The sequence below is a fragment of the Cyprinus carpio genome, chromosome A7, assembly GCF_018340385.1.
Source record: "Cyprinus carpio isolate SPL01 chromosome A7, ASM1834038v1, whole genome shotgun sequence".
Classification (NCBI taxonomy): Eukaryota; Metazoa; Chordata; class Actinopteri; order Cypriniformes; family Cyprinidae; genus Cyprinus; species Cyprinus carpio.
In genome coordinates, this window is record NC_056578.1 from 11,472,887 (window position 1) to 11,485,488 (window position 12,602).

At 36.1% G+C, this 12,602-nt stretch overlaps 1 protein-coding gene across 1 annotated transcript in view; it reads right to left on the reverse strand.

The window, feature by feature from the left end:
* LOC109093682 (netrin-4-like) overlaps positions 1 to 12,602 on the reverse strand; it is an 89,450-nt gene that overhangs the window by 1,171 nt on the left and 75,677 nt on the right. Inside the window, 1 exon segment of the mRNA XM_042761350.1 lies at positions 2,270 to 2,443. Coding sequence (XP_042617284.1) covers positions 2,270 to 2,443 — 174 coding nt within the window.

The window sequence follows — 12,602 nt, forward strand, 5'->3', positions numbered from 1 at the left end:
CCACACAAGGTGAGAACAATCAATTATGAGTGCCAACACAAGGACTAAACGAGGGGGCGTGGTAATGTGAAACAAGGGGGCAGGACAAAAGGAGCAACATGGCCAACATAAACAAAGACAAAGCCATGTGGTCATACACAGGACAAACAGAGAAACACTAAACAAAGACAAAATAGACACCGCTGCCAGGGCAGGGCCCTGACACTCTCAGTCAACAAAATGATCAGATTAGCCTGATTCTACTAAACATGCATCAACAAAGATAGGCCACAGTGCTAATTTAGTTTTTACAAAAAAACATTCAGATTTCCACAGAATTCACCTTTTATATGCATTTCATTTAATTTGATAATACTGTCATCTAAACAAGGTTCTCTGAAGTCCATTTAGCACATCTGATTTAAATCCATTCCACAGAATCCAGATTGTTTTCCACACAATTAAAGCAACACTATGTAACTTTTTCTGTGTTCAGAATTTGCAATATGTATATAATGATGAGTACATCATAAATTCATCTACCAAACCGCTTTTTTGTCTTATCCCAAATCACTACGGTACATTTATAATAAGTGATTATTTTGGATTATTGTAGCCTGTTCGGGTCGTCACCGCTGCGGAGTAACACATACCTGCGTGAATCGGCATAGACATAAACTTGGAGAAGTAGCTCCGGTCAGAATGTTCTTCGCGGGATGCGTGCAGTTCTGTTTATTAACCGCTAGAGCGCCAACATTTACACAGTGTTGCTTTAAAGGGGTCATATGATGCGATTTCAAGTTTTCCTTTCTCTTTGGAGTGTTACAAGCCCTTGGTGAATAAAGAAGATCTGTAAAGTTGCAAAGACTAAAGTCTCAAATCCAAAGAGATATTCTTTACAAGAGTTAAGCGTCAACCATTCCCCCCTGAAACGTCTCGTTTAAACACGTCCCATCATGTCTACATCACTATGTGGGGAGATTTGCATAACGCTGCCCAAATGTTCACGCAAAGAAAGAAGGCATAAAGTTTATTCTCTCTGTTGCCGTCTCGTATTTGTTTAGTGATGTCAGGGTCACAAACAAATCGTTCTATTTAAAGGGGGTCATATGATGTCACTAAAAATAACAATTTTTTGTGTATTTGGTGTAATGAAATGTGTTTACGTGGTTTAAGGTTAAAAAATTAAAAACATTATTTTCCACGTACTGTACATTATTGTTTCTCCTCTATGCCCCAGGTTTTTTACGTTATTGTTTCTATTTTTTGCAAGGTTCTTTTGTTATTTTTTGCGAGGTGTGCTGTGATTGGTCAGCTATCCAACACGTTGTGATTGGCCAAATGCCTCAAGCGTGTGACGGAACTGTTACGTCTCTTAACATATTGTGATGCAAAGTTGATGTATTTCCTCAGTGACCAGCACGGATCAGCTCCAGGCATGATGAAGTGGATATCGTCTTCTTTTGGAAAGCCAAACAAAGTAGTTTCGCTTTCACAGTGAAACACACAGCGTCTATACAACATTGCGGTGGCGGCAACAACAATACAACAATGAGAATAAAAGGTACACCTTCTTTCTTTGCGTGAACATCTTGGCAGCGTTATGCAAATCTTCCCACATACTGACGTAGATATGTAGAAGGGTGTGTTAGAATGAGCTGTTTCGGGGGGCGTGGACGAGTCTCAACTTTTATAAAGAATATCTCTTTGGATTTGAGACTTTAGTCTTTGCAACTTTACTGATTTTAGATTTTATTTATTAGAGCTTGTGATTGTTACAATGAGAAGGGAAAGTTTGATTTGGAATCGAATGAAATGTTTAATTTGATTTTATTTTTTATTAGTTATCGGGTCGGTTCAGTTAATCGAACTGAATTGTTTGAAACGGTTCCTGTCTCCAGTATGCACTAATACACAAATAACTTAAATTATTTGGTTTATAAATGTGCCTTACACTCCCTCTGACGCGAAATAAACCAATATACCGAGTTATTCAGTTACTCCTAACAGTACATTGACTGAACTGCTAAAAGAGAACCATATTTCAGAAGGCGGGGCATAGAGGAGAAACTATAATGTACATTATATGGAAAATAATGTTTTTTTTTTTTTTTACCTTAAACCGCATAAACACACCGCATTACACCAAATACACAAAATAATGTTCTTTTTAGCAGCATCATATGACCCCTTTAACACAGAAAATGTGGAAAGAAAATCTGCAGATTCCATCCGGGCTTGCATATTTCACATCACAACAAATCATGAATCTGTGCATGTGTCTGCTAACCTGGGAAAAGTACAGAGCAGGTGCAGCCTCGTGACGTCCAAGACTCGGGATAAAGAGTTCGATTTCCACGAGAGAGCCTGAGGCACGAATTATCCCACAATACCTTGAGAACCTTAACATCCACCTCTGCGTGAGAGCCCTTATCATGAGCACCCAACACTCTCACCTTCACTGCTGCAATCACACATTAGAAAACACACATGAAGTACATCAGCTGAACAGAACATTGAGGTGAAGTGAGTGCACAGCGAGCGTGCTCCGGTCCAGGACTGATTTGATTCGATGACACTCAAGTACCATAAACATATTTTATAATGCAGAATAGTTTGCTGCTTCCAAGAGCTTGCTGTTTGCATAAACATTTGTCTGTCAAGAAAAGAAATACCTAGCAATTAAAGTACTGGCTGTGAGTTTCTTTCTGTTGCTACAACAATTTAACAACAGGATGACATTATGACAGCACACTGCCTTTAACTAAGACCAGACAATAAACATTTTATGGGAACAAGACAGTGCTGTTTATCAGCTCCGATGAGATTTTTCACGTAATACCTGGATGACTAAAGCCGGGGGAAAGCTCTTTTGTTTTAGAAAGATGTTTTTTTGTTGTGTTGTTTTGTTATGTTTTAGAAGTACTAGACAAGAAACACACACAAAGCAGACACTGCGTGTTGATATATCTAGTATAAATATATAATTACTATTTATAATGTCAGCATTTTAAAAGAAATGAAAGTGATTAAAAGCAAAAAAAATGTATTTCCATATAAAAATTGTCATTTATATTTTAAATAAAAAGTAAGCACAAGACCACACTTTCCGAGCGAGAAGTGTCAAAGATTTTGGCATGCGTTGAATGCTAAAACATAAACTGCTATTTAAAATGAAGACAAATAGCATTTGGACACTTGTCTTATTCTGACTGTTAATGTGATGAACTAAACCCGTGTTTGAACTTGAGCTGAACTGCCGACATAAATTCACGTAAAATCAGAGACCAGCTGGTGAACTGTTATCACTTAATTTGATATTTGATATATTCCAGTGTAGTGTTTAAGGTTCTTTTTTTGTCACATACACACACATGTGTAATGTATCGTAATGTAATGATTTTTTCCTTAGTTTCTCGTCCCACAATACAAAAATACTAACAACAATAATATAAAAACAAGATTAATACAGTGCAAATTATATATTTACATACTAATAAAAGTAACTGCAAAGATTTCATTTCAGTGTCCTTATTCAATAGTCACAGATTGCCTGAGGATAAAAACGTTTACTTTTCTATCATATACATTAATTTTTTTTATTTTAAATTACATTACATTTATTTTTCAATAATTTTAGTTAACCATAAAACACTGGCGATATTAGGCCATTCGTAACTAAAAAAAAAAAAAAAATCACAACTTCGCACACAACTGATTTCTGATGGATCATGTGACACTGACGCCTGGAGTATGCATCACAGGAATAAATTACACTTTAAAATATATTAAAATGGTTTTAAACTGTCATTTTATAATTGTAAGAGCACCTAATTCCAAACTCTAAGGATGCCAGTGTATATATATTTTTCAATCTAATATTTGTTCCATTAATTCCAGCTTTATTTTAATTATCAAAAATTGTCCAAAATATTTTTTATCGTTTAGTTAGCAAACAACAACTGTAGATTCTGAAATTCCAAACAGCAAAAAAGGTTTATATTCACCCAAACATACAGTCTCCATTGTAAGGGTCACAGTCTCCAGCACACTGGCAGGGCTTGCCAACCAACACTATTCATCGAAAACCCCAGTATCCCAGCATGCAGTGGTCACAGTGTGGTCCACCCACCCCTGGCTTACAGACGCCGTCCTCCCATTATCAGGTCCTTACAATATGTGGGAAAACCAGCATGGTTACACATGCAAGCATGCTGCATGTCAGAAAGGAAGAAAGGATTACTCAGAAACAACACACCACTATCTGTTTTCTCGCTCTGTTAATGAGTTTTTTCAAGCTCTACTCAAAATACACAGAGGCGCCCTCTCCAGACACACCAGACTGATGCGCTTTGTGCATGCAGTCAATTATTATGAGCCTGATGTCATCTGATGATGAGATCCTGTCTGCCCCCCACATACACAATATGCATGTCCACACACTTGCTGAGATCCCCATCACTCGTTCTTGTTATTCTCTAACATGTCCAAAACTCGCCCGTAAAGGAAGCCATTAGCATTCCGAGCAAGAACAACACTCAAAACCAAACATCACCTCAATGTGTGCACGCGCATGGTGCGATACAATGTCGGGACATGTTCGCTGGTGAGTTCCAGAATTTTTGACATCATCAGGCCAAGGTGGTACATGTAAAACAGATTCCTCAAAAACGCACACATTTTTCATGCACACGCTGTAAGAACGAGCTGGAGATCAGGAACGGAAGTGTACAGCTGGAAGGGAGATCCACAGATACCCCACATGCCATTTTTAAATCAGCTTTTCAAAATCTGAGATTAATGTTTTTTCATCGTCAGTCCAAGACACACAAAACACACATACACTTAAAAAAATATGACCAAGTACAAGGAACACTGCATCCAATATTCCCCCCCTTTGACACAGCCGTTTTTGTTACAGTTTAATTCAATATTGTATCAAATGTGCCCATGTTGATCATGTATTTGAATGTCTTGCTTACACAACAGTTGTGAGTGTTGCATGATTGTGTCTTACGTCTGCAGGAATCCGGGGCAGTCGAGGGCCTCCCTGGGTCTCTGTAGAGGCCGCTCTGGCAGTGTTGGCAGTGGTGGCCGCTGGTGTTGTGAAGGCAGTCACACACGCCGCCACTCCGCTGACCCGAGCGTAACCATACGGTTTTGTCAAAGTGACAGCTTTCTGCGTGTCCATTACACTTGCACTCTATACATTGACACTTATATTTAATAATAACATGTATGGTTATTACAGACATGAAGCAACTCACAGATCATCAGATTTTTCCTGACCATTCATATTTTTTAGACCGGTTTCCAAGTCTGCAGTTATCCTGCAGAACTGGGGAAACTTTTTCATGGCCTTTGGCTGACTTTTTATTGTTTAGGTTTTAAACGGTTTTGTAGATTGTTGGACAATTCCAACTACAGCTCATATCCAAACACTTCCCATGACGACTGAACTCTAAAAATCTAATATTTTAAGTATATGCAGCTGGTTTTGGGCCATGTTATGATTTGTCCCTGGACTGTCTTTAACTGACCCTGGCAACGCTGCCAATTAGAGATAACTCTAAGAAGGGACCTCAAGAGCACCTTGTATTTTACCCCCAAACCAATTATAATCTGATAAAAAGATTTCTGTTTTAAAAACTGCTATGTATCTTTTTAAGTTTTTATCACGCACGTATTCATATCAAAGAACTTGAACCAAAAGGTGGAGCACTGTTTCCACAAAAATATTAGCAGCACAATGTTTTTTCAAACATTGATAATAAACCGTTATGCAAAGTACTCTCCAATCAGCCCATCTTCGCATATGACAATAAAGGACGGGAGAATCTGCAGACCTTGGTGAGCAAATAAAAGCATTTCTTTCGACCAGTAGTGTAAGGACAGAACATAGCTTTAGAGATTTTGGTGAGCTCTTGTAACTATTACAGTAATTGCCCAGCATCAAATAAGCAGTCACACATTCCACCACTTGCACCGTTTTTTTATTCCACATCCGTAATTAGTTTTACATAGAACCTAGGTTTTTTTAAAGTAGGGGGGGGGTCCCCCTTCAAACCGTTGCTTTCTCCTGTATTGTGGGGACAGTGAGGAAGTCAAGGAAGAGACATGCTGTTATTTTGGCGTTTTTGTTTGATGGAAGTTAGATTGCCTTACTCATAGGTAGCTTCCTCCTTTTGTTCCTTATTTTGTATAACGCCCTCTCCCTCTAACTGCTGTACAAGGCTGTACTTTGTCAATAAAAATCTTGAAGAGTTCCATGTGTGTGTAGGTGCTGGGATTGCAGATGAGCCAACTCTCACTTCTTTTTTTTCTTTGCCCATTGGTTTTACGTTCAACGATACATTTTGTTCCTCTTTAGTAGCACATGTTGCCCCTGTAACCCCTAGGCAAAAAAGGGGGATGTAACAAATTCATTAATAATTCAACTTTCATAACATCCATCAACAAGGCGCGACAAACATAAGCATGACAGCAGTGACATCATGATGGACTAGTCAAGTTACCGTAAAGCTGTGATAACCAGTTACAATGACAGATCAGATACTCACAGACTACTATATTAATCATCTCCAGTGACCCTTAAGGCAAACAAAACGGATTGTGGACACCTTGGACAAATTATATGGGGATATTTTAAAAACACACCTTTAATGTTCCTAACGCAAAGATAATAAATTCTCACTGGAGTAAAGGATCAATTCTGAAACCTGTTTTACAGACAAGGTTCACAGATTTATCTAGAAGTTTTTTTTTTTTTAAGTATTTCCCCACATTTTGTGTGTGTGTGTGTGTGTGTGTGTGTGGTGTGTGTGTGTGTGTATGTGTGGAAAACAGACGTCCTGGGAAAGCAGTATTTTCAAAGAGCTCAGAATAACATCAAAGACATTTTCTTTATAAATATTTACTTTGTCTTATGAACTACAGACATTCCTTACATATATGCTGACAAAACATGGAAATTATGAAACAATCTTCGGAAACAGCAGCTTGTCTCACACGATTATCTTTATAGCAAATTCAGTGTCCATTGCTCATCAGATGACTTATTACTAGACCAGAATATTTAGACATTTTACCATGACAACTGCTTGTCAATACTGCATGTCAATACTGCATACATTTCCATGCGCGCGCTCACACACACACACACACACACAATTTACAACAAATTGACAATTTCCTATATAAATCCACACACTCTCTGATTGCAATTTGCGTATTCAGTGCAGCAAGGTCTGATGAGTAGGCTACCAACAGCATTTTTTAACATAAATCAACCCTTGATAGGCTGTACTGGCTGTAACCACAGGCAGTTACTATGGACCAGCCCAACAAAATACAAGTGTTTACAATGGGAATCACAAAAATGTGCTTAAACTGAATATCAATAAGCTGTTACATTATATCTTTCTGTGACAAAGTCAGCGTTCTCTACATCTGGGGTATGCATTCATTTTAAAAGCTTTACATCCAGCCTATTTTTGATTCAATGAATGACAGAAATTATGCACAATAGTCTAGTTCAGTCTTACCGTGCCCAGTCAGTCAGTAACCACCGAAGTGATGTGTACCACTGAAAATAGGGAAGAGGGATGGTGTGGTTGACCACATATAGAAGCTAGTTTAAATTCTTCTTTTTGGCAGTTGGCGGTAGACAACCATGTTTCTTCAAACTACGCAACATGCAGTTCACGCAAGCATCAAATGAAATGAGGAAAGTCAACATATTATAATCATGATTTTGTTCAGTAAAAACATCAACAATTCAGTAATTATATAAATAATTTAAAAAGTCAAACTTTACTGTACCATTGTTCTTTAATAAAAAATATTTAAAAAATGTAATTCTCCTATATACTCTTTCTAGCTTTAAATGAAAGTTTGTACACCGAGAAAATGAATGGCAAAAAAAATACTTTCAGAACCAAGGCCTCATGAAAAGGTTTACTTATTTCATTTCTTCTATTTTACAACTGTGTTTTTAGGAAACAAAACAGTCAATGTAAAAAGTTATTTAATATGGAAATATTAGGCATATGGTTTAACTGTCCATTTGATCTTTTGGTGGTGTTGGGTGATCTACACCAAAAACACGTTTTGTTTCCAAGCGACATCCCTGTAGTAGTATAAAATAGACAGTTTGGCTGAGATGCAAAACAGATTGTACATCAGAGAAAATGCAGAGTCAAAATGTAATGGCATTGGTAACAAATTTTACTTAAATGTGACATTTCATAGAATAGGAAAAAAAAGAAAACTAGATTTTATTCATCGACTGGATCATGAAAAGTAGTCATAGAGATGACTGGATATATGGTCTATGAAAGCCCATTTCCACCACAAAAAAAAGTCAAATAATATACCATACTAAGACATAATTATGAGAAAAACAGTTTCACTCATTATGAGGATAAAAATCATAATTATGACAAAAACTTAAACTTATCACAAATTAGGGACTGTCAAAAATTTGACTTTTTATTTTCATATAATTGCAAATTGTCGTAATTTCAACTTTTGTCAGTTTTAACAATGTCATAAGAATTATGCGATTTTTTACTTTTTATTTCACAATAATGGTTTATGTCATACCTTGACTTTTTATATCATCATAAAGACTCTGGCATATTATTATATTTTTACTGACTTTTTATGTCATAATTATGATTTAAGAAAGACTTTTTTTTCTTATCTGTTGGAAATAGGTTTCCAATGGGATGGGAGAGTAAGAGTTGAAAAATAAGATTGGCTTGGCTGGTGTGGGCCTAAAAGACCAGGAATGTGAATTAAGAAAGTAAAAGGGGTCAATTTTGACTTCATGATGGCTTTAAGGCGAACTGTAAAAAAGCAATATGTGCCACAAAGTTGCTGTAAAAAAAACATGGCACGGAAAGGCACGGAAAATGCTGACATTCTTGAAGCCTGAAGAGATATTTTGCACAGAGGCCTAGAATCTTGATTTGTATTCAGCTGTGAGGGGAGAGCTGATAATCCAGAACAATCAGGAGCAACCATCTGGTTCTAGCTCAGGCTCGTCCAGGTTCACTGATAGCACGGAACGTCGTGAACAGAGTTCTGCAGCAGGGAAGGCATCATATCCTCCTGGAAGATCTGAGGGCTGGCAGATAAAAACAGGATAAGGATAAGGGAATGAAATGGGAGCTTTGGAGTCATGTTATTAGCTGATACAACAGAATCATTTTGGGGATATAGCAACTGCATGCACAAATATTTCAAAGAAAAAGCAGACAAATACTTTTGTGCAACAAAGCGGTTACCTAGAGGAACTCAATCTATAGGACATGGCAGCATAATGAAAAAAACAGAGAGACACATTAGAAGTAGAAGAAGTAGGGACAGCATTACATTTCACAATAACACCCTCAAAACTAAGTGAAGAAAAAAAAAGTAGCACTTTACAACTCGATTACTTCTGGTTTAAACTCCTAAGTACTCAGTTTAAACTAGTGACTCACAAAATTTTAAACAAATTACTACATACTCACTTCCAGTAGCAGCTCAGTTTTTAATAATCACGATGACGCAATAAAACATAGTTGCCACGCACAAACACTCGCTTGCTGCAGTTCTGCAGGTGAAAACTACTGTCTGGGATTAGGCTTAAGCCTTGCCTGGGAAACCGGGGGGATAGTTATTTAAATGGTTGTTATAAAAACTTGTTTATAATCTACATTATTTAAATGGTTGTTATAAAAACTTGTTTATAATCTACACCACATTTGCATTTTTTTTGATTGTATAGTTATGTTGTTTGGTGAAGTTAATGACACATGTACTTCTAGGGAAAAAGACTAAGCTAGATTAAGCTTAACCAAGCCAGTTTTTAGCTATCCTAGTTTTTACAATGTTCACTTTATCACTATAAAACCATAAAAATCTTAAACCATACAGTAAATCTGAATTTTAAAAAATTGTGTAAAAATTCAATACATGCATCAATGGTCAATAACCAAGATTACAGTGTTTTTTGTGTTTTAGACATATAATATGACTGCTTTTAGGATTAAACTGTAAAGGAAGGAATAAATATGTGATGGCAAATAATTAAATGGAACTTGTGAAACCGTCCTTAGTCAAGGAAGGATTGCAGGAAAGACATGGGCTTTGTGCTTCTACAAGAAAACCAGCAAAGTGCATTGATGTTTTGATAACAAGTGTTAAAGTGCCCTGCGATGTGCACATATATCCCATGGTGTGCACAAAAAATGTAATGGAGTTGTCAATTAATTAAACTTTATTAAATGGGCTTACATTTTTAAATCAATTTCATAAAAAGAATAATAAATCAAAGTGTATATATACCGTAAGCCCCCAAATGAAGGTGGTAAATTAAAAAATACTGCCGTGGCAGATGGGTAAAACAATAAATAGCGTCTTAATAACAATGGCCTTGATTGTAGATGTCGAGCACTCATACCAAATTAACACATTCAATCAGAAAACCGCGGTAATCTGCATTTCCATTTTTTCTTGTATTATAAGACAGTATTTTATCAGTAAGTTATTCTGTAGTAACAAAACAACACCAAAGTAAAAAAAGTATTCTGAATCTTTTACTCTCCAACTCTTCCTTTAAGTGTGTACACATCTCAGGACACAATCTCTCCAGGATAACTGAGCGCCACAGGGCAAAAACCAGATCAAAACCTGTTTTCTTTTTCACTGTACCAAATAACTTTGTACAATGCGCTGATCACTGACTTTAGCAGGAGATCATAAGAGGAAAAAATAAAAACAAAAAAATCACTTAAGCGCTCCTGATTTCTGAAACATGAAGTAAATGTTTTTTTTTGTTTATTTGTTTTGTTGTTTTTTAACTGAGGAATGGCCAGTTAGCCCATTTCCTGAGTCTAATGGACAAGAGTATAGAGAGATTTAATCCTAATTCAGTCTGTAATTGCTATAAACTTATTGCAACTGCAAAAACCATCAAAAACCATTACACAGGGTCCAAAGTTAAAAACTGGTCGAGCAAATAAATGCTAGCAGAAATTGCCATTAACATGTGAAAGATGACTTTTTAACTTTTTAGAAGTGCATCATAATGTACAGTGTAGATCACATCAGACATAAACGAAAAAGAGTGAAACCAATCAAAGAAAAAAACTTTCAGATCGCTCATTAGGATTTTCACACACCATCAGGCAGCAAAAGTTTTTGTCAAATAACTTTATAACTTGGTGTGTAAGTAACATTTCTGGAGTTTAGGTAACAAGAAAAAAAAAAAAGAGGAACAAAATCATGATGGGTCAACATTTTCATGAGAAGTGGCTTTACAGAAAGATCATGTAGCAACTCATAATGTAGTGTAACTGCACATAATGTAAAAACTGCACATTACTGCGTTATAAATATTACATTGCTATTTTAAATAAAATGTCTATAATGCAATATTTTTCTCAAAAATGTAAAATCTTGAGCTCATAATGTAATAAATGATTTTTCAATGTACATTCTTTTCAATGTATTGGCATTATGTACACAGTGTGGCAACTTATAATGTAATCACAGTTCATAAGGTAATACTGGCAGTACATCATTTAATGCAAGTACCATATTATATATTTACAATATCATAATTATCTTTCAATATAATAAATTTGAGCACAAAACAAAAATCACAGTTTTATTAAAAAGAAAATTAGGCTTATTAGCTACATTAAAATCTTTTATTTATTTTTTAATAAAAAAGCTTACTAATTCTGTGATTATATAGGCTTGGTTTCATCAGACAGGGCTTAGACTAAGCCAGGATTAGGCCATAGTTCAGTTAGGACACGAAGTAATTATTTATAAACGCGCCTTAGAAAAAAAACATTACTGTGATTTGGAGACAAAATAAAGGCACTGATATATTTAAGATCAGTCGGGGCGAGATCAAGGGAGTGCTTTGCAAAACTTCCGAGCGCTTTAGCCTGAAGAACATGCAGTAACAACGCCAATAGCAAGTAAGAAGGGTGAGGAAGCTTCTCCACAGGACACATAAGCATTGCCCGGGAGAGACCAGACGAAAGTACCTACAGACCTGGGAGGGGCAGAACAACGGCTTGCCCTGTTCCCAGTAAAGAAGTCAAGAGCAAAACGATGTGGATCGGGATTGGCCTCGGAAGAGCTAAAAGCGCTTGTACGCTCGTACACCTGGCAAGTACACACACTCTTTTATGCTCATTCTGTGGATCATTGCAGCAGTGGATGCAATCATTGCATGCAATGTCCTAAAAGATTTGTGTTACCACAGGTTTTATTCTACTCATAAATTGATAAACCCCATTATAAAACCCCATAGGAAATATCCACGGAATTACACTTCAGAGGTTCTGAACTCATAGTTCCCTCCACTCTATTGTAGTAGTATTTTAGGTACTACTTTATTTTTTGTTGATATTTTGAAATTCTGGTTTCATTTTAATTTGAAAGTTTTAGTATTTTTGTTGTGTTTTTGTCATTTGTATTATTTTATTTTTTATAAAACTGCATAATCTTCATTAATTTTATTTCAGTTAATTTTGTACAAGACTAATGAAAACTTTTTACTAATGAAAGAAATGAGATATGTTTGTTGAAAAAATATATAACGATAGATAGATAGA